This window comes from Notechis scutatus, chromosome 1 (genome assembly GCF_049901735.1).
Source record: "Notechis scutatus isolate UNSWTSFEM ecotype Mainland chromosome 1, rNotScu1.2, whole genome shotgun sequence".
In the NCBI taxonomy this organism is placed as follows: Eukaryota; Metazoa; Chordata; class Lepidosauria; order Squamata; family Elapidae; genus Notechis; species Notechis scutatus.
The window spans coordinates 9,819,013-9,841,866 of record NC_142009.1 but is presented as its reverse complement, the minus strand read 5'-3'; the positions used below and the strand labels follow the sequence as shown (position 1 = coordinate 9,841,866).

At 42.1% G+C, this 22,854-nt stretch overlaps 1 protein-coding gene across 1 annotated transcript in view; it reads right to left on the bottom strand.

The window, feature by feature from the left end:
• Window positions 1-22,854, bottom strand: part of LHX1 (LIM homeobox 1) — a 63,047-nt gene that overhangs the window by 23,657 nt on the left and 16,536 nt on the right. The window contains exon 3 of the mRNA XM_087956570.1: window positions 10,831-11,108. Within this exon, the coding sequence (XP_087812696.1) occupies window positions 10,831-11,108 (278 nt within the window). The remainder of the gene's footprint in view (window positions 1-10,830; window positions 11,109-22,854) is intronic.

The window sequence follows — 22,854 nt, the reverse complement described above, 5'->3', positions numbered from 1 at the left end:
CGTTCCCACAACTTCCGAGGGCAACCTCTGGTCCATTGGTTGATTGTTCTCACTGTCAGAAAGTTTCTCCTTATTTCCAGGTTGAATCTCTCCTTGTTCAGTTTCCATCCATTATTCCTTGTCTGGCCTATAGACGCTTTGGAAAATAGCTTGACCCCTTCCTCCCTGTGGCAGCCCCTCAAATATTGGAAGACGGCTCTCATGTCTCCCCTGGTCCTTCTCTTTACTAGACTAGCCAAGCCCAGTTCCTGCAACCGTTCTTCATATGTTTTAGCCTCCAGTCCCCTAACCATTCTGGTTGCTCTTCTCTGCACTTTTTCTAGAGTCTCAACATCTTTTTTATAATGTGGTGACCAAAACTGGATGCAGTACTCTAGGTGTGATATTACTAAGGCTTCATAGAGTGGTATTGGTACCTCACTTGATCTCGATTGTATCCCTCTGTTAATGCAATTTAGGATTGCATTAGCTTTTTTGGCTGCTGCCAAAGAGATTGGACAATCACCTGTCTGAAATGATAGAAAGTCACCTGCTTGAGCAAGGGGTTGGACTAGAAGACCTCCAAGGTCCTCCTCCAACTCTGTTGTCTATGGAGATTCTCAGTCATCCAGGTCATGGTTGTCCCAAAGGTGCTTTTTCAGGAGGCAACTGTACTTTCTGGTTTTTTTCTTTGAAGACATTTCACTTCTCATCCAAGAAGCTTCTTCAGCTCTGACTGGATGGTGGGGAATGGAAGGGTTTATACTCCTTGCAGACAGCTGGCCATTTGCATTCTTTTTAGAGAGCCGTTGAGGCCACTTGGAGGTTTATCTGTGTTCTCAGGGTGCAAATGGGTGTGAAGCTTTCTTGGAACTGCTGAAAGGACTGTACTGTAGACTGGAGATTCCAACTCTGTTATTCTGTTATTTCTATTTCTGAAGTTACCTTCCAACACACCATTGTTGCTACTTTGTCATGCCGTTGTTCGTAGTCAGTGATCTTGCAGCACTTAACCAGGTTATCCCCTATTTCTTCAGCTTCTTTGCAGAGGTGACCCTTGCTGTCGGTTGCTGCCTTCTCAATTCTCGCTTTGTATGCCTTTGTTCTTAAGGCTTATGGTCTTGTGCAGCCACAGAGTTAATCCTTCTTGTCTCTTTAGAACTCCCGAAAGTCTCACGGTAACTACAGGGAGTCCTCGACTTACAACCACAATTGAGCACAACATTCCTGTTGTTAAGTGAGACGTTGCTTAAGTGAGTTTTGCTCCATTTTGCGACCTTTCCTGCCACAATTATTAAGTGACTCACTGCCATCGTTAAGTTGGTAACGCAGTTTATGGAGATGCTCAGTCCTCCCGGTCATGGGTTGTCCTAAAAGTTCTTTTTTTTTTTTTCAAGAGGCAACTGGACTTTCTGGACTTTCTTTGAAGACATTTCGCTTCTCATCCAAGGAGCTTCTTCAGGCTTGGTGAAGTGAATCTGGCTTCCCCATTGACTTTGTTTATCTGCAATTGTCGTAAATATGAGTCAATTGCCAAGTATCTGAATTTTGATCCTGTGACCATGGGGATGCTGCAACAGTTATAAGTGTGAAAAACGGTTATAAGTCACTTTTTTTCACTTCTGTTGTAACCTTGAACGGTTACTAAGTCAAAGACTACCTGTATTGGTACTACCCTCCGCTTTCTTTTGGCAAAGACAAAAGAAGGTTTTGTTTGCAAGTTTTTATGTTTTATTAACTTCAGTTCCTTCTCTCCTCTTCTGCTGTCTCCAGCTACTGCCATATCCACTATCCATACTTTCTTACCGACAATTGTTAAGTCTGGCATGTTATGCGGGAAGTGCTGGTTTGTTTGAATTCTAAAGTCATAAGTCACTTTTTTCAGTGCCGTTGTAACTTTGAACAGTCACTAAATGAACTGTTATAAGTCAAGGACTATCTGTACTCCTGGATCTTGGAGTCTTAGTGGACAACCAGCCAACAGTGTGTGGTGGCAGCCAAAAAAGCCAGTGCAATCCTAAATTGCATGAATAGAGCGATACAATCAAGACCAAGGGAGGTACTAGTACCACTCTATAAAGCCTTAGTAAGGCCACACTTAGAGTACTGCATCCAGTTTTGGTCACAACACTATAAAAAGATGTTGAGACTCTAGAATAAGTACAGAGAAGAGCAACCAGGATGATTAGGGGACTGGAAGCTAAATCATACAAAGGATGGTTGCAGGAACTGGGCATGGCTAGTCTAGTGAAGAGAAGGACCAGGGGAGACAGGATAGCAGTCTTCCAATATCTGAGGGGCTGCCACAGAGAGGAAGGGGTCAAGCTATTTTCCAAAGTACCTGAAAGCCAGACAATGAATAATGGATGGAAACTGAACAATGAGAGATTCAACCTGGAAATAAGAAGAAATTTTCTGACAGAACAATCAACCAATGGAATAGAAGTTGCCCTCGGAAGTTGTGGGAGCTTCATCACTGGAGGCTTTCAAGAAGAAACTGGACTGCCATTTGTCAGAAATGGTGTAGTGTCTCCTACCTGGGCAGGGGGTTGGACTAGATGACCTACAAGATCCCTTCCCACTCTGTTAATCCTTTCCAGAATGAGAAAAGAGAACCAGTAACGAGCAACATTTTCCAAAATTCCTTTCGGTGCTGAGTTGGGGCATTAAGAATGTCAGAACATCTTTTTGCAGGATGCTAGAATAAGAGGAGGATTTGGTTTGCCTAATTGGGAGTTGTATTACCAAGCTACAAATTTGATGTGGATTAAGGAATGGATAACATTAAGAAATACTAGATTGTTGATATTAGAAGGACATGACCTGTCCCGGGGTGGCATGCTTTTTTATGGTATAAAGGAACTAAAACACAGGGGTATTTTAGAAGACATTATATAGGGGAGTCTCTGTGGTTAAATTGGGAGAAGATTAAAAGACAATGTTATTTGAAAATTCCAGTCTGGCTATCGACTATTGAAGCATTTTCTTATCCTATAATATACAAAAAGGAACAAACAGTTAGATATGGTGAAATATTGAATGAAAAGGGTGAACTTAAATCTATACAAAAACTAAAGGAACAAGGTATAAAGATGAATTGGTTTTCATATGTGCAAATACATTCAAGGTATGATAAAGATTCTAAAACAGAAGGTTTCTATGATAAACTGACTGACTTAGATAAGATTTTGACAGGTACTGATGAAAAGGTGATTTAAAAATTGTATGGATATTTATTAGATATTAAACTAGAAGAGGAACAAGTTAAAGAAACTATGATTGCTTGGAGGAAGAATTTTGGATATGGGACTGATCTTGAGAAATGGCAAAAATTGTGGTCTCAAAATTATAAAATGACAATGTCAACAGCATATAAAGAAAATTTATATAAGATGTTTTACAGGTGGCACTTTCCCCCTACAAGAATAGCAAGAATGTTCAAGAATAAATCCGAAAAATGTTGGAAATGTCATCAGATACCTGGCTCATATTACCATATGTGGTGGACTTGTGTGGATGCTAAAAAATACTGGACTAAAATCCACACGTGGTTGGAAAAAATGACAAAAAAGCATATAGATTTGAAACCAGAAATATTTTTATTGGGAATTTTACCTGAAATATATAGTAAAGACTTGAAATACCTGATTGTAAATGTATTAACAGTGGCTAGGATTGTATTTGCTAAAAACTGGAAAAATTAGAAAATACCATCACAGGAGGAAATCATTAAGAAAATATTGGAATGTGCTGAAATGAGTAGATTGACATTTGAAATTAGAGAACAAGATGATAAACAATTTTATAAAATTTGGGATCTTTTCTATCAATGGTTAGACAATAAAATATAGTAATGAAATATGCAGACTTTTAGAAAATAATAAATATATAAAGATGTATTCTTTTCTAATTATATCTACAAAATGATTCTAGGATAGATCAGGGACGATGATACGAATTGTTATAAAACAAATTAAGTAAAATATGATCATTTTGGAAAACATGAATGAATAAAAGTATAGTCAAATGATTGATTAATAATGATATTAATGTATTTAATATATTGATTGAAAATACGAGATTATATACAATGTAATTATAATTGAAGACTATGAAATGGAAGCACAAAACAATTTGTAAACCAACCGGCACACTGTATGTACATATATGGAAGATGATTTGATGTTTTTATGTTTTGTTGGTTTATGTTTGTTTTAAAAACCAATAAAAATATATATATATATACAAAAAAAAGAATGTCAGAACTCTTCTTCTGTCTTTGCCAGTGTTGTGTGTTCACCTGCGGCATGGTTTGCTTTAATCGTAGTTTGCAAAACAAATGGCAGGAGTGCGGGATTCCCCTCACACCTACACACACCAAGCCAAAACCAAACAAACTGTTATGACTTAGAGCGAAAAGACAAGCCTTCCATCTGGCACCTCTTCTACGGGGAGTCTGCAGGTTGCATGTCAAACAACAGAAGTCAATTATTTCTCATCTGCAAACAAAATTGCTTCCTTTTTTTTCTTCCAGGGATTATTTGACCAGGTGGCTGCTTTCCAGGTTCAGCGAAGTTCCCATCACTTGCTACCTGATCCAAATCAGATCCCCGTATTGAGCTGAGCAGACACCTTCTGCTTCAAAGCATCTGCTCCCACTTGGAGGATCTCCCAACAGATGTTTTCCACGCCGTTGTATCCCCCTAGGTTACAATCATCATTATTAAAGCCAATTTAAGGGCCAGGGAGGCACGGCTAATGCTCACTTAGAGGTGTTTGCAGCTGGAATATGGAATCGGAGGTGGGGGGCGAGGAAGCAAAATGAATTTAGTTCAGTTTTGTCCACATCTCCTCCAGCCTAATGCCCCTTTCCTGACATTTTGAACTACAGCTCCCATCATCCCAATGGGAGCTGGGATTGGTGGAAACTGCAATCTTAAATTCTCTGGAAGCTTTGCAGGAAGCAACGTATCTGGAAATCATAAATACAGATTTGTAGCCCTTGCCTTTTTATTTGTTTATTTATATTCCATCTTTATTATTTTTGCAAGTACCTTAAGGCAGCAAACACACCTAATATCCCTCCCTCCGCCTACTCTTCTCACAACACCAGCCCTCTGAGGTGGGTTGGGCTGAGAGAGACTCAAAGTCACCCAGTTAACTTGTATGGCTAAGGCAGGACTAGAACTCTCCATTTCCTAGTGATTGGCCCAAAGTCATCCAGTTGCCTTTCATGGCTAAGGTGCTTTGTGGCAGCCCCTGAGATATTGGAACACTGCTATCATGTCATGCCTAGTCCTTCTTTTCATTAAACTTCTTTTCATTCATATCCCCTTAGCACAGATATTTTTGAATATACAAGCTCAAACTAAAACTTGCAACAATTACTGCAGGAGAATTTAAATAAGTAAGTAAATTATAGCCAGGCAAGCATTATTCTTCCATCCCATTGTATATTTGTTTCTTGTGTATTTGTTAGCCATCGTTGTTAATTTTAATGTTTACTTGTGCTTTTAATGTTTTACTTACTTATTTTTATTTTGTTTTAAGCCAGTTACACAGTGGCCAGGTGAGCAACTTATAAATTGAATAAATTCTAGATCTAGAAAACCTAGAACTACGCCTCCTTTGGTCCGATCTAAATATAGTATATAAAATCATACATTGCAATGTCCTACTTGTCAATGAATACTTTAGCTTCAACCATAACAATACAAGAGCAAACAATAGATACAAACTCAAGGTTAAATAAATAAGGCACAACTTAATAATTCCTTTGATTAGACACTAATTTAAGTTGTGAGATAGTATTGGCATGTGGTTTTCTAAGAGCCATTTTAAAAGAAATCCCATTGTCTTACCAGAATGGAGAAATGAATGAATCCCTCTGCCTTAAATTATTTAATTTTTAAAAACATTTCCAGCCTTTATTTTGGGTAAGCTCAAGGCAACGTACATACCTGATGCTCCTATTTTCCCCACAATGACAACATTGTGAGATGGTTTGAGTGGAGAGATAATAATTTGTAGAAAATTCACCTAGCATTAAATCAAACCAAATCAATTTGTTTTCTTAAAACGTTGGAAGGAATATTCCAAGTATAGAAATGACTAAAAATATGCCACATGGTGCTGCATACAAACATATCCCTCATGCTGTTCATGTTTAGAATTTGCAATACTATCAAAGGATGAAATTATATTCCAAAGAAGTTGGATGTGCAAGGTAAGAGAAAGTAGAGCCAAATTTGAATTAATGAGCATAATGACTTGAGTTTATAAATTACGGGATGGGGCTATAGTTTAATATCTCAAGACCTTTTTGTGACTACTCAAATGGCAAAGCTTTGCAGATTTTTCAGATTGAAGACTTTTTCCAACTAGAACTAAGGAGAAATTTCCTGACAGTGAGAACAATCAATCAGTGGAACAGTTTGCCTCCAGAAGTTGTGGGTGCTCCATCACTGGAGGTTTTTAAGAAGAGATTGGACAGCCATTTGCCCAGAATGGCTTGAGCAGGGGGGTGGACTAGAAGACCTCCAAGATCCCTTCCACCTCTGCTATTCTGGTTTTAAGGACTATGCACATACTTTAAACTTAAATAGGATAATTCATTCTTCTTTCCAACTGACCGAAACTTCATGGCAATAGCAATAGCAGTTAGATTTACATACCACTTCATGGTGCTTTACAGCCCTCTCTAAGCAGTTTACAGAATCAGCCTGTTGCCCCCCAACAATCTGGGTCCTCATTTTACCCACCTCGATAGGATGGAAGGCTGAGTCAACCTTGGGCCTGGTGAGATTCGAACTGCCAAATTGCAGTCACCCAGCAGTCAGCAGAAGTAGCCTGCAGTACTGTACTCTAACCACTGCGCCATCACGGCTCATGAAGGAACCTTCTCCAACCAGGTGCCTTCCACCTATATTGCCTTACAAATCGTATCATTCTCACCTCAGACAACACGAGCCCATTTCTGCAGTCCCTTCTGGAATAGCAAAAATGGACTATCTGCTCCTTGTCTCTCAAAACTCATCTTTTCTGATCCAACATTGACTTAATCCTTTCCCTGCAACCCCAAACTGGAACCTCACTGCTGGGTCTGCTTGGGTTGGACTAGATGACCCACAAGCCCCCTTCCAACTCTGTTAAGTCTGAATCTGTATCTAAATCACACTTAAATGCATATTACCAATTGATAGCAGTACAAGTGGAACAGGTAACCTACACCTACAAACGTCAATAGGCTAAAACAGTGTTTCTCAATCTTGAAGATGTGTGGTCTTGAACTCCCAGAATCCCCTAGTCGTGGGCAGGGGGGGATTTTACTGGTTTGGACTGGTTCAGGCAAACCGGATGTTAAGTTTTCATCTAGTTCGCCGAACCAGTATTTCAACCGACTGACTGGCCCCGCCCACCCCTCCCCTCCCCTCCCCTCCCCTCCCCTCCCCGGAGTCTCCACACAGTGCAGGTAAGTGCAGGATCTACGCGGAGGCTCTGAGGGGGGGGGGGAAACAGCCTTCCGGAAGGCCAGAAGCTGGCCTGTTTCCAGCTTCCGGAGGGCCTCCAGAGGCCAGGTGTCAACTCATAAAATATTTCTCTGGTCTTTTTAGAGTTGCCAACAGAAAGGGAGGGGGGGAGCAGTGCAGCATGTAGTTGCAAAACCAAAACTGCATTCCATAAAATGTTTTCAAAGATAGGAACTAGGTGACTGAAGTTTCTGCCGTGCAAAATTCTAACTGGAGAGCATGACTGATGACTCTTAGCTATGGATGTGTCCCATTGGTGAATATGAATTACGATACATCCAGGCAGTACCGGTATGTTAACTCTCAATAAGTCCTTCTTAAGTTTTGGAAGTTTGCCTCGAGACTCATGATTTAAATGGGGGTAACTGCTGAAATCCGGACAAGTAGCCAACTCTGAGACACAATAATTCATCATCGTTACTGGGACACCTGACACCCAGCCTCTTCAATTGCTTCCAACACTGGGGGGGGGGAGGCCATTTTCGCCCTCTCAGAGGCCTGGGGGGGGCCTCCGGACCTTTGGGAGGGTGAAAAACGGCCCTCCCGGAAATTCCGGTGCTGGAGACCAGCAAACTCCGAACTTCAGCTTTTATACAGGTAGTCACACCTGCCGATGATTAATTGACCAAGGGCACTTGATTAGCAGCACCTGGGTGCTGCTTCATACCTGTGGAAGCAGTGAAGGTGTACTTAAGTTTTGCACGCACGGCTTCTCCATTTTGGCTTTCCTTTCGTAAGATAAATGATGAGATGGTGCAACATGCCAGGCGTTATAGTTCCTCTGAGGTTGTATTTATCTACTTTTAAGAACTGCCAAGGGAAATATGGTTTTTACTTATGTCCCGATACTTAAAACCGCAGAACTGAAAGTGGGCGTACAGGTAGTCCTTGACTTACAGCAATTAGTTTAGTGACCGTTGAAAGTTACAACGGCACTAAAAAAAGTATATACATCTATATATCTGTTTTCTTAAGTTTCGCGGGTATTTACATGTATGGTATTCAGCTTTGTTCGGGTATTTTCCCACGTCATTATAGTTGTGCTTTTAAAGTTGTAACGACGTTTCGGCAGAATCTCATCTGCCATCATCAGGCTTGTGTACAGACGAACTCAATACACATGACGTGTGTATACCCGAACAAAGCTGAAAACCATCTATATATCTGTATATACACATATATACATCTATCTGTCCGTCTGTCTATCTATCATCTATTATCTATCATCTATCTATCTATATCTATCTTTCTATATCTTTCTATATCTATCTATCTTATCATCTATCTATCTATCTATCATCAATCTATCTATCTATCATTATCTATCTATCTATTATTATCTATCTGCCTATCTTCCTCAACTTACAACAGTTTATTTAGTGACTGTTATTAAGTTACTTTAAGACATTGAAACAAGTGGCTTATCAACATTTTTCACACTTACAACCATTGCAGCGTCCTGACCAGTGTCATCAAAATTGCAGTGTCATCAAAATTCAGAGGCTTGGCAACTGGTTCATATTTATGACGGTTGCAGCATCCCCAAGGTCACGTGATTCTCTTTTGCGACCTTTTGACAAGCAAAATCAATGGGGAAGCCAGACTCACTTAACGACCAGGTTACTAACTTATCAATGACAGTGATTCACTTAACCACTGTGGCAAGAAAGGTCGTAGAATGGGGCAAAACTCACTTAGCAAATGTCTCACTTAACAACAGAAATTTTAGACTCCCTTGTGGTCGTACGTTGAGGACTGCCTGTATATTCATTTTGTTCTAATAAAATTAGTAATCCTATCTCTGACGTATTAAACTTATTTCCTCTAGGAGCCCAAGGCAACCTTTATAGGGAAATATTTATTTGTTTGTCTCTTGACTTTTATTATTTTCACCAATAACTCAAGGCAGTGAATCTACCCAGCACACTTTCCGCCTCTCATTTTCCCCACAACAACCCTTTGATGTGGGCTGAGAGAGAGTAAATAGTTCAAAGCCTCCCAGCCCATTTTCATGGCTAAGGTAGGATTAGAACTCACAGTCTCTTGGTGATTGGTCAAAAGTCACACAACCAGCTTTCACAGGACTTGAACTCATAGCCTGGTGCCTTAACCACTAGACCAAACTGGCTTTATCCCTGTAACTTTTCTTCACAAAATAAGCCGGGGCAGGAGCCTGGGATAGGTTGATTGAGGTTCTTTCTTCAATTTATTTATTTAATAAAAAACTAGCTCGATACCCGTGCTTTGCTACAAAACTATGTGGTCAGGCTTAGTTTTGTGGGAGGAAAATAAGGGGGAAAAATTCTGCCTCTGCATACCAGCATCCATCGGTATTCATCTGGCTAGCGTCCTGTCAGTGTGTGAGAGAGTTGAGGGCTGTTTGGAAACTGAAACAGTATTTGCTGTGTGAGCAAGAAGGAGACAGCAAGGAGCCTCGGCATGGCTCAGCTCGACTGTTCTGTACTAAAGCTGCTTGGTGCTCTGAAACTGAAAGTGAAACTCCTCTCCTCTGCTTGTATTTTGCATTTGGAACAGATTTCTTTTCAGGTGGGGAGGGGGAGTAGAACTCCTTAGCATCAGAGCCTGTTAATAATAACAATATAGGAAATACTAATGCTCTGATGGTCATTTTGAAAAAGTCTTTCTTAGTGGGCATCTGGAAGCCAAGAGGAACATACGTGCCAAATTTCAAGTTTGTAGGCTTTACAGTTCTGGAGATTTTGTGATGATGTGTGAGTGGTATTTCGCTTTTATTTATATATATATATTATTTATTTATATACCTGCCCAACTCACTCATGGTACCTTGGAGCATCTTACAGAAATAAAAGCTCCAAAATAAAGCCCAATGTATCCCTGCCCTCCCCTGGTGACCACAATCAAATAAATCACTGCAGGAAATGGACTGAACCTGGATCTCTCTAGATTTAATCCAGTATCTTCCCGCTGGAAAAAAAACACCTTTAAAGTCTGAGAATCTTTTGCAAAGGAATTAATAGAACTAGATACAATTCTAAGTGCGTTGATGCTGCTATGAAACTCCTTTTCTAAGGACAGCAATTATTTTTTGAGCGTTCATTCTGCTTTTGACCCTAAGGAGCTGGGTGTGAGAAATGTTTAAAAAGCAAACCAAAAAAGCAGGTTTCCAAACAATCAATTCAGCCAATGATGGGTGAAGATCTGAAAGTCTTCCATCATGCAAGCCGCTGTTAGAAGTCCCAAATCAGAAATCCAGCCAGTCTTGAGCCAACTTCAAAAGATCTGGACCGCGGTTGGCTACCCCATATCAGTCCCGCCCTCCCGCCATTTTCCCCCACCCTACCTGGATGACGCGCATGTTGAGGCCGGTCTCCTGCGCCAGCTGCTCACGGATGTGCCGAGTGGGTTTGGGAGTGGCGGCGAAGGCGGCTTTGAGGGTCTCCAGTTGCTTGGCTTTGATGGTGGTGCGGGGCCCTCTCCGTTTGGCCCCCAGGTTTTGGTCGTCATTCTCATTGCTGCCCACCTCCTTGTCGGAGATATTGGCGCTTTCCAAATCCTTGGCGTCATCCTGGCCGGGATCCTGCGAATCCGGGGACAGGCTGGGGTCGCTACCGGTTGTAGCTACAAGAGGAAGAAGCAGAGGTATACATAACAAGGGGGTAGAGGTTGTGCGGCAAGGGTCATGCAATCATTGATATACACAACGCTAATAAAACACATACAAACACAAATATAAGTTTATGTACAGCATCAGCATATACGAGGGCTATCCACAAGATAGATTACGTTTTTCGTCTGTAGCAAGAAGGGGCGGAGCTAGCGCGACCATCTTTGGTCTGTGCGTCCGCCGCTCAGTCTGCATCTAGTCGTGCTAGTGGGAGGTTCGTATCGTTGCCCGTTATTTCACAGCAAACGTTTGAAATGTGTGCTGCAATTGAAAATCCCGCGAGATGTGAGGTGCGATCAGTGATAAGGTTTTTGTTTGCAAAAAAACATAAACCGATTGAAATTATTGTGAAACGTTGCAAAAACTAAGAAAAGCAATTCAGAACAAGCGTAGAGGAAAGTTAAGCTCAAAAATTTTGTTTTTGCATGACAATGCCCGACCACACACAGCAAATCGCACTTGAGAAGTCCTGAATGCTTTCAAGTGGGAGATTTTTCCTCATCCGCCCTACAGCAAGATCGGAGCTGTATCTCGCGGGATTTTCAATTGCAGCACACATTTCAAACGTTTGCTGTGAAATAACGGGCAACGATACGAACCTCCCACTAGCACGACTAGATGCAGACTGAGCGGCGGACACACAGACCAAAGATGGCCACGCTAGTTCCGCCACTTCTTGCTACAGACGAAAACGTAATCTATTTTGTGGATAGCCCTCATATGTATGTATGTATGTATGTATGTATGTATGTATGTATGTATGTATGTATGTATGTATGGCATTCAGCTTTGTTCGGGTATTTTCCCACATCATTGTAGTTGTGCTTTTAAAGTTGTAGCAACGTTTCGGCAGAATCTCATCTGCCATCATCAGGCTTCTGTATTGTGTCCGTCTGCTACAGATGTACACAATACAGAAGCCTGATGATGGCAGATGAGATTCTGCCGAAACGTTGCTACAACTTTAAAAGCACAACTACAATGACGTGGGAAAATACCCAAACAAAGCTGAATACTATACACACACACACACACACACACACACACACATATATACCAGTGGTGGGATTCAATTTTTTTTGCTACCAGTTCTATGGGCGTGGCTTGGTGGTCATGGCATGGCTTGGTGGGGGTGGCAGGAGAAGGATACTGCAAAATCCCCATTCCCTCCCCACCCCACTAACCTGCTTTCCAGCTCCATTCTCCTGTGCAGGGCAACAAAAGAAGATCCAGCCGATCAGCTGGGACTCAATGGGAGGCAGAGAAGAGATGGGGCAGGGCCAGTCAGAGGTGGGATTTGCCGGTTCTCCAAACTACTCAAAATTTCCACTACCGGTTCTCCAGAACTGGTCAGAACCTGCTGAAGACCACCTCTGATACACACACACGTACACACACACACACACATGCACACACATACAGAGTAGAGGGGTCGTGCATCAGTGAACTAACGTGCCTATCGTCCCCATCATTGTATTTGTAGTCTCTTATTCTTGTTTTTGTTTAACAAATTCCAATCAATACAAATAAAAAATAAAATTTAAAAAAAATTATGCGTGCCTATATAATATGTAGACAGCACAATATACGAGATAAAATATTAAAGTAAGGTAAAACCGTGATAAAAATCACCATAATACGGGGTTACAGAGTCGCAATAGGATCGATGTTATAATTCAATATCTAAGGAAGCTAACCATGATCTATGGCGGGCGTTGTCAAAATCAAGGCCCGCTGGCTGCTTAGATCTGGTTCTGGGAACAGCAAAGGACTGGTCCAAGGTGCCTCTGCCAGAGCATTGCAGGATGCCGCTGCAGCCGAAAACAGCTTGCAAGGCCGTGGTGGGATTCAGCAGGTTCTGTCAGAACTGGTAGTGGAAATTTTGAGTAGTTCGGAGAACCAGCAAATCCCACCTCTGACTGGCCCCGCCAACCCCATCTCTTCTCGGCCTCCCATTGAGGCAGATTGGCTGGGTCTCCTTTGGTTGCCCTGCACAGGAGAACGGAGCTGGAAAGCAGGTTAGTGGGGTGCAGAGGGAATGGGGATTTTGCAGTAACCTTCCCCTGCCATGCCCACCAAGCCACGCCCACCAAGCCATGCCCACAGAACAGGTAGTAAAATTGTTTGAATCCCACTACTCTTGCAAGGGCCACGCGTGGCCCTCCCAAGCTCCATTTTCACTGGCAGAGGGTTGCAGGAGGCCGTCGCAGCCGGAAATGAAGCTTGCAAGGGCCCATTTTTGCTGGCAGATGTCCAGGCCACCACAGACGCCCCCAACACAAGTGATATCAAGCTGGCCACAACCACCCTAGCCACACACACACACGAGGTCAAACCCAACCCTAACACGGACTTCAATGAAATAAAGTTTGACACCCCTGATCTGTGGTATACCCCCAAGCAATGTTCTGTCCTAACAGAATGGCTAAAAGTCTACACCAGGGGCTCCCCAAACTTGGCAACGTTAAGACTTGTGGACTTCAACTCCCAGAATTCCTCAGCCAGCAATTCTGGGAGTTAAAGTCCACAAGTCTTAACTTTGCCAAGTTTGGGGATCCCCTGGTCTACACACATGATGACCAACCCAGATAATGCAACTCTCACGGTCAAAAACTACAGAGGCAGCAATTAGAAATCTGCAAATCATTCACCAAGAGCTTCTGATCCCGAGTTATGTCAGAGCGATGTGTTCAGAGAGATGCCCCATCTTAAAATAAGCGGAAAAAAAAGCTTGAACGAGGACAGAGTTAGTGACAGGGAATCAAGGCAGCGTTTTGGGGTCAATATATTGGATTTGAGGCTCCATCTTAATCAACAGCTGAGCTAAACTTCTGAGAAGAAACCATCCATTTCACTCTGAAATCCTCACGCCTGTATTTTGCAGTGGTTGGTGGATCTTTAGTAACATTAAGCATGGTAGATCCTGAAAGACTAATGCTCTGCTTCCCCCTGATCTCCGCTGGCTAAAAGCAGTGGAGCAACTTACTTAACAACCACTTTGATTAGCGACATAAATTCTGTGGTCATCAGTACTGATGGCATTACCTAGTTGGGTAATGAAACGTCTGCAAGAAAACAACCAAGCTCAGAGAGCACCAAGGACCCCTCAGAGCAAGGTTTTATTTGATTACTTAAATGTTGTTTTTGTTTTGACTTAAATTTATGGGCCACCCAACTTTGGTGTACTTTGGAGATGACCTGCAGCCTTGAATGACAAGAGCCTTTGAGAATGGCAATATGTTTTTTTTCCCAAGCTAGCCACACAAGATGCTATGTGGGAGGATCCTATACATTTCCATACTAAACACCCCATCAAATATTCCCATGAGATTTTCCCTCAGGAAAATGTAAGGATAATTTCTGCCTTAAATATAAATTTTAAGCATTTTTCCTGGAGGCCAATGGAATTTGGTAGCACGTGATTATTTAGAGAGCCAATTTGATCTAGTGGTTAAAACACCAGGCTAGAAACTGGGAAATTATGAGTTCTAGTCCTTCCTTAGGCATGAAAACTGGCTGGATGACTTTGGGCCAAACACCAGGAGACAGTGAGTTCTAGTCTCGACTAACCATGAAAGCTGGCTGGGTGACTTTGGGCCAATCACCAGGAGATGGTGAATTCTAGTCCTGCATTAGGCATGAAAGCTGGCTGGATGACTTTGGGCCAAACTCCAGGAGACAGTGAGTTCTAGTCTCAACTAACCATGAAAGCTGGCTGGGTGACTTTGGGCCAATCACCAGGAGATGGTGAATTCTAGTCCTGCATTAGGCATGAAAGCTGGCTGGGTGACTTTGGGCCAAACTCCAGGAGACAGTGAGTTCTAGTCTTGACTAACCATGAAAGCTGGCTGGGTGACTTTGGGCCAATCACCAGGAGATGGTGAGCTCTAGTCTCAACTAACCATGAAAGCTGGTTGGGTGACTTTAGGCTAATCACCAGGAGATGGTAAATTCTAGTCCTGCCTTAGGCATGACTGGGTGATTTTGGGCTGGTCTTTCTCTCTCAATCCAACCCGATTCACAGGGTTGTTGTAAGCAAACTAGGTCAAAGGAAGAAGTCATGTTCGCCAGCTTGAATTATTTATAAAATCATAGAGGCCTAAAAAAATAAATACTGAATAAAATTAAAAAATAAAATAAAATGCGATCTCTGCCAGACCATATCTTAGATTTTATACAAAGAAATCCCTCCTTTCCTAAACTTCCATCTCCATTTTTCTGTTTTTTAACTTAAAAGAAGAAGGATTGTGTTAACAATTTCTCACATGGGAGTGAAAATGGTTCCCAAGTCGCCCTCCTTCTTCTTCCTCTCGCCCCACCAGCCTTCACACTTTACACGTGTACACACTGACACGTGGGTGTGAAACTGACCCAGGCACCTCTGTGTTAAGTCTGCCTGGCCAAACATCGGCCTCTGGCCTGTGAATGAATTTCTTCACCGCTGTCACCCAACGCCTGGCTTCCCCCTCCTCCTCCCCAAACATTTTCCAACAAAATCCACATTGGCCCGTCTGCCTTCTCTGATCTCCCTGGCATTTAAAAATGGAAATCCAATTTTCAGTCCCCCCCAGTGCTGCTTTTCCAAAAGGAAGGGACCCATAGACACCTCACGGCTTGCTCCACCCCATAGTTTACAAGCAAGTGTGGATGGCGAGTTGCACATCTCCCCGACCCTTGTGATCTGCATTGTCTGGTGTGACTTTATTAACACACACACATACACACAGCAGCAAAGTGAAAGAAACAAACAAGTCGGCTGAAATCAGACTCGGCAAGCAACACCCACCCCATCACTTCAAATATTTGTCTGACATTCAGTCAATCTTTCCGGGCCACTGAAGCTTTGATTCTCATCCGCAAGAAAGCTTACAGCCTTCTCTCCAATTTAAACACCCCCCCTACTCACCCCCTCTCCATTCCTAAATAACAAAATAGTTTTCTTTCCTAACTGTGATGCATAGAAGGAAGCCAAAGAAAGGGGCAACCACAAAGAGAAAAGGAGAAAAGGAGAGAAGGGGGGAAACCCCCCATGAATGACAAGAAGGAAAGTGTGCAGAAGACTGAGAAATGACTTAGATGGAGAAGAAGGGAATGAAGAAAAGCCCAGCCAAGAAGACAAAATGGAATATATATCTATATATCTATATGTTTTCTTAAGTTTTCGCGGGTACTTACATGTATGTTATTCAGCTTTGTTCGGGTATTTTCCCACATCATTGTAGTTGTGCTTTTAAAGTTGTAGCAATGTTTCGGCAGAATCTCATCTGCCATCATCAGGCTTCTGTACGAACACAATACAGAAGCCTGGTGATGGCAGATGAGCTTCTGCCGAAACATTGCTACAACTTTAAAAGCACAACTACAATGACATGGGAAAATACCCGAACAAAGCTGAATACCATACATGTATGTATGTATGTATGTATGTATGTATGTATGTATGTATGTATGTATATGTATATATATAAGCATCTCTCTCCGTTTCAGATACATTTTCTTCCAAATTAATGCCTATAGAATTAAATATGCAAAGAATGGTTCTAACTGTTCAAGTCTGCTAAAGCTTGAGCTTTTTTCTAAGCATGGCCCAGCTCTAAATTCGGCATTATTATTTTTTGTTGTTTATTTTATTTATACATTCTGCACTATTATGGTTGCATATTGATCTATTTTACTTATTAATTACATTTCTCTACCACCCATCTCACTATCAAGCTTACAGTATGAAAAAACAACAACAATAATATAATAATGTTTTTTTTATGTTATCCAATTTACAGGACGCTGGGGGAGGGAATTCAGTTCAGATGTCCCTAAATTTATGCAAAATGAATATGGGGGGAAAAAACACTCCAAGAAGAAAAAAAAGGCAAATGAGGATACACCATCGACAATAATTAATCATGTCTCACAGGTCTCTCGATCCCCATTCCGGAGAGAATTGTTGTTGATATTGGTGCCGTTGTTATTATGATAATGTTTTTACTTTTACTGCTGGTATCCCTTTGAACGACTGATAACGGTGTAAGTGCAAAGGGTGATAAGTGATAAGGGTGATAAATTTGGGGAGGACATGTGGATTTACTGATCAGCTCATCAGGAATGTGTGATAGTTCGACAGGGTTTCCCAGTTTGGGGGTGCGATAGTCACGAAATTGCAGGCACAATTTATCCCCCATTCATCTCCTTAACGTATCCATGTATCCTTAAATTTATCCTCACTTTATCTTTAACATAAGGATGCATCTTTAAATTTATCCTTAAATTATACAAAAAGAAATGAAGAAAGCTTTCCAGAAACCAGGAGAGGAATTTGGGGTGGAAAGTATTTAAACTCTTCCAGTCCCCTAAAATAAATCCCTGGTATGAAAATATCACATCTTAAAAGCTTCTCTTTTTTTGGTACGGCTTCTTGAGATTCTTGGATAAGAACAAGGAATCTCCCAAAAGTCTAAATCATCTTCTTCTGGATTAAAGAGAGAAGGGTTCAAATCACTTTTTGAGCTTTAAAATCACTGCTTGATCTATGTTATAGGTTCACTGTCAGAATAAAATGGAATATCCCAGATAAGCCATCCTGAGCTCTTAAGGTAGGTGAGGGGGAATAAAAAACAGAAAGAGGCTATAAGTATGAAGAATAAATGTACCACAATAGCAATTGTAGCTATTGTGCGCTTATGAAATTCTAAATTTGGGATTTAATATTATAATGTAAAGTGTCATTTCTTGATTAAAAATATATAGTAATTTAACACAGTATATAAAAAATATGTTTCCCTTGTTCAGTTTTGTTGGACTCTATTATATATAATAATTAAACATAATTTAATGTGTCTTCTCTTGATGGAAATATGAATTTCATGTGTGATCACTCCCAGTCATTTATTCATTCCAACATTTTATTCATTCCAACATCCCCCCCGCCCCCCACTTCAAAAATATTTTTTTCCTCAGGGCAGCGTGCAATATTTTAAAATCTGCACTTTATTTTAAAAAACAATAAAAATAGAATTAAAAAAAATCCTCATTGGTGAAAAAGATGCAGCATGTTAAAGAGAGCAGGAATAAAATGAGATACGAGCATCACAGCAATGTAAAAGAATTGAAAATGAAGTCCTTGCAAAAAATAAAATTAAATTAAAAATCAGAGAAATTCAAATGCCTGGGGAAAAAAATGCCCTTGTGGCTAGAAAGTTAAAGAAATGGTGGCTAGAATTAGGTGTGTGATTTATTAGGGAAGTTTTCCAGAAAGCAGGCAGGGTAGCAGGAAGATGTCAATTCTAGATATTCACCTCTTGTGCCCCAAATTAGAGATCAAACCTAGAATCTTAAATCTTAAGGTCTTTGCAGTGATTTCCAACCTTGGCAATTCTGTGACATGTGGACTTCAACTCCCAGAATTCTCCTGCCAGAATGAAATTGCCAAGGTTGGAAATCACTGTCTCAAACTCTCTCAGATCCACTACCAAATTTTATTGCTCTTCCAAGCTTGCAAATTTATTAACTGTCTCCTGATCTTTTTCATGGATTAGCAAAATCTTGATTTGGGAGTCTTCCATTCAAATAATGCTGTTTGTATTTAGGAACATCTATGTTAATTTGAAAGATAATTTTCAAGGATGATGTGGAAGACAATTATTTGGAGAGCCAGTTTGATCTAGTGGTTAAGGCGCCATATAGAAGCCAGGAGACTGGAAGTTCTAGTCCTGCCTTCTCTGTGAAACCCGGATAGATGACTTTGGGCCAAATCACTAGGAGACAGTGAGTTCAAATCCTGCCTTAATCATGAAAGCTGGCTAGGTAACTTTGGGCCAATCACCAGGAAATGGTGAATTCTAGTCCTGCCTTCGGCACGAAACCCAGATGGATGACTTTGGGTCAATCACCAGGAGACTGTAAGTTCTAGTCCACGAAAGTCAGCTGGGTGACTTCGAACCAGTCACTCAACTCTCTCAGCCCAACCCACCCCACAGGGTTGTTGTAGGAGAAAACAGGAGGGGGGAAATTAGGTGTGTTTGCTTCAGTTACTTAAAAAGTAATGAAAGTGGGATTAAAAAAAAAAATACAGACAGTCCTCGACTTACAATAGTTCATCCCCTCCAAGTCTTACTCCCGAGTCGCCCCTTTTGTCTCAGCTGCTCTTGCCTTCTAGCAGCTCTGTGCACTCATGCACTGGGAACAGGCTCCCCTTGCTCCTCTGCCTCACTGCTGCCAGACTCCGAAGGCTCCGGAGTCAGCACCCCACTCCCAGATGGTCCTGGCCCCATCTCTGCATTGGATGCAGGACTCTCGTCCAAGTCCTCTCCAGACTCCCAGACGGGTCCCCGTTCTTCCCCACTGTCCGATTCCGCTGCCGTCTGCACCTGCTGCTGGTGAACCACAACACCGTTATAACTTGGAACAATCACTAAATGAGACTGATGTAAGTCGAGGACTACCTGCGCTGTGGAAATTGGCCATCCTTGAGAAATTGTGCTGTCGTTACAGGTAGTCCTCGACTTATAACAGTTCGTTTAGTGAGCGTTCAAAGTTACAACGGCACCGAAAAGAGTGACTTAGGACCGTTTTTCACAGTTACAACCTTGGCAGCATCCCCTTGATTGAGTGATCAGAGGCTTGGCCACTGACTCACATTTATGACGGTTGCAGCGTCCTCGGGTCACCTGATCCCCTTTTGCGACCTTCTGTCAAGCAAAGTCCATGGGGAAGCCAGGTTCACTTAACAACCGTGTGACTAACTTGTCAACTGCAGCAATTCGCTTAACAACGGTGACCGTAAATGTTGTAAAATGGGGCAAAACTCACTTAACAAAGGTCTCGCTCAACCACAGCAATGTTGGACTCAATTGTGGTCGTAAGTCGAGGACCACCCGCATGAAGGAGCTCCTGGCAGCTTGTTGAGGGATTTGGGGATCACCTTGCTTGGTGTGGATGCTTTTTCTATTATGCTTTTAACCAGGGGTCCCCAAACTTGGCAACTTTAAGCTCTGCTGGCTGGAGAATTCTGGGAGTTGAAGTCCACAAGTCTTAAAGTTGCCAAGTTTGGAGACCTCTGCTTTTAACTAATAATAAAGCTTAAAAATAAAATCCCTTATTTCCTGGGATGGTTGTTTTTTTCCCCTCTGGATCCAAAAAGAACCGATTGCCTGGACACCTCATCCCTGCCCTGACACTGGATGAAACAAGGGTCCCTCAGCACCTTTTCTGAATGGCAACTTTTATTAACGGCTTCGGTGAGCTGCGTTTCATTTAATGCAAAGCATAGATTGGCTCGATGGGTGAATGCCTCAGACGGAGCTCACAAAAGACGCTGCGGCCTTTTTCATAAAGTTTCTTAGTCCGACAACCTGCCGTGGGACTCCGTGTTCTATTTTGTTGTGATATAATGCCGATATGTTCTCCCTCCCTTTCGGAAAACCTCTGCTTTTTTCTTCTTCTCTCTCTCGTGAAATAATCTTCTATATAGAGCAGGGGTGTCAAACTCAAGGCTGGATCCGGCCTGCGGGGCACTTAGATCTGGCCCATGGGGTTGCCCTGGAAACAGCGAAGGACCAGCCCGCGATGCCTCTGCCAGTGAAAATGGAGCTCAGGAGGGCTGCAGGTGGAGGGTTGCAGGAAACCATTGCAAATGGAGCCTGCGGCCTTCCCAAGCTTATTTTTCACCTGCAGAAGGTTGCAGGAGGCCATCACAGCCGAAAACGGAGCTCAGGAGCCCCTTTCCACTGGCGAGTTCTCGGGCCGCCACAGGCGCCCCCAACACGAGTGACGTTGAGCTGGCCACGCCCACCCCAACCACGTCCACCCCGCCCCCCCAAGGTTAAACACAATCCTGATGCGGCCCTCAATGAATTCAAGTTTGACACCTCTGATATAGAGGGTCCTTGGTTGTTTTCTTGCAGACGTTACATTACCAAACTAGTAAGGTGACCAACCGTCCTCCTTTAGGAAGGACAATCCTCCTTTTGTAAGTTCTGTCCTCCCTCGAAAAGTGTCCTCCTACATGTCCTCCTTTTTGATATTTGAAGACTAATCTGTAAATCCCCGTATTTGATCGATGCCGATCCGATCCATTGTGTGTGATGTGACGTATTTATATTTGACATGATGATTCATCAAGGCCCGATACAGTGCGGCGAGACGCAATTACGAGACGCATGAACTCCACACAGGAGAATTGTTTTGAGAGAATGTGCCGTGCGCAAGAGTGCGCCACGCGCAAGTGGCTTTGTTTTTTTCCTTCAATTTATTTGTGTCCTCCTTTTCATTGTAAAAAAAGTTGGTCACCTTAAAACTAGGTAACCTCATCAGTGTTGGGAGGGAGTGGGATTTGTTCTTGTTTTATATTCTGGTGGCTTGTCCTGTCAGTAATCTTTGGGGAATAGCCTTGAAGGTTCTTTGGTTGGGCTGTTTACTGTTAGCCTGTCTGGGATATTGTTTACTTCTTGATTGTTGGCCTAACAATGGTTTAATACCAAAATTAACATTTAACCAATGCTCAAGAAGTAAACGATACCCCAAACAAGCTAACTTACTAAACAGGTCAACCAAGGAACCTCCAAAACCATTTCCACCCACGCTGACAGGGCAAGCCAACAAAATATAAAATGAGAGCAAACCCCACTCCTACTAGCATTGACGATGTTACCAAGTCAGGTAATGTAATGTCTGCAAGAAAACAACCAAGCTCAAAGAGCGCCAAGGACCCTTTCATTTTAAGCTACAAATATCGATAATCTCCTATATTATGAAAAACTCCAGTTCTGGTCCTCCGTTATACAATGCAAACTTTAGGTCTGTTCAGTATAAAAATCCTTCTCTTGCATTCCAGCTCCAAGCCGGAAATTGGATTCAGAAGCTGAAACGAACCCTTCTCATTCAATGATTTTCACTGACTTTTCCCTCCATTCTCCTGTGACTTGTTAATTATTTTTGCTTTTCTAGCTTTGCAAAGGCATCCCACCCCTCAACGCTGTTCCATTGTTTGATGTGGTGTTTGGATGGTACATTAATTTGAGAAAGGAAAAGGATTGTCCTAGACAGTACACTGTTAAGCACGTATTGTATGCAAAGAAAAAACCTCTCTCTCTATATATAGCTCGATACCCATGCTTCGCTATGAAACTATGTGGTCGGGTTTAGTTTTTGGGGAGGAAAATAAGGGGAAAAAATTGTACCTCTGCCTACCAGCATCCATCGGTATTCATCTGGCTAGCATCCTGTCAGTGTGTGTGAGAGTTGAGGGCTGTTTGGAAACTGAAACAGTATTTGCTATGTGAGCAAGGGAGACAGCAAGGAGCCTGGGCGTGGCTTAGCTCAACTGTTCTGTACTAAGGCTGCTTGGTGCTGTGAAACTGAAAGTGAAACTCCTCTGCTCTGCTTGTGTTTTGCATTTGGAAGAGATTTCTTTTCAGGTGGGGAGGGGGAGTAGAACTCCTTAGCATCAGAGAGTGTTAATAACAATATAGGAAATATTAATGCTCTGATGGTCATTTCAAAAAATCTTTTCTTAGCGAGCACCTAGAAGCCAAGAGGAATATACATGCCAAATTGCTTTAAGAAGTCTGGACCTCAAGTGATGCTGGCTGGGGAATTCTGGGAGTTGAAGTCCAGACTTCTTAAAGTTGCTAAGGTTGAGAAATATTGCTATATACAAATGATACCAAAATAAATATTGGCCAGGGGTTTGTGTCTGGAAAAGAC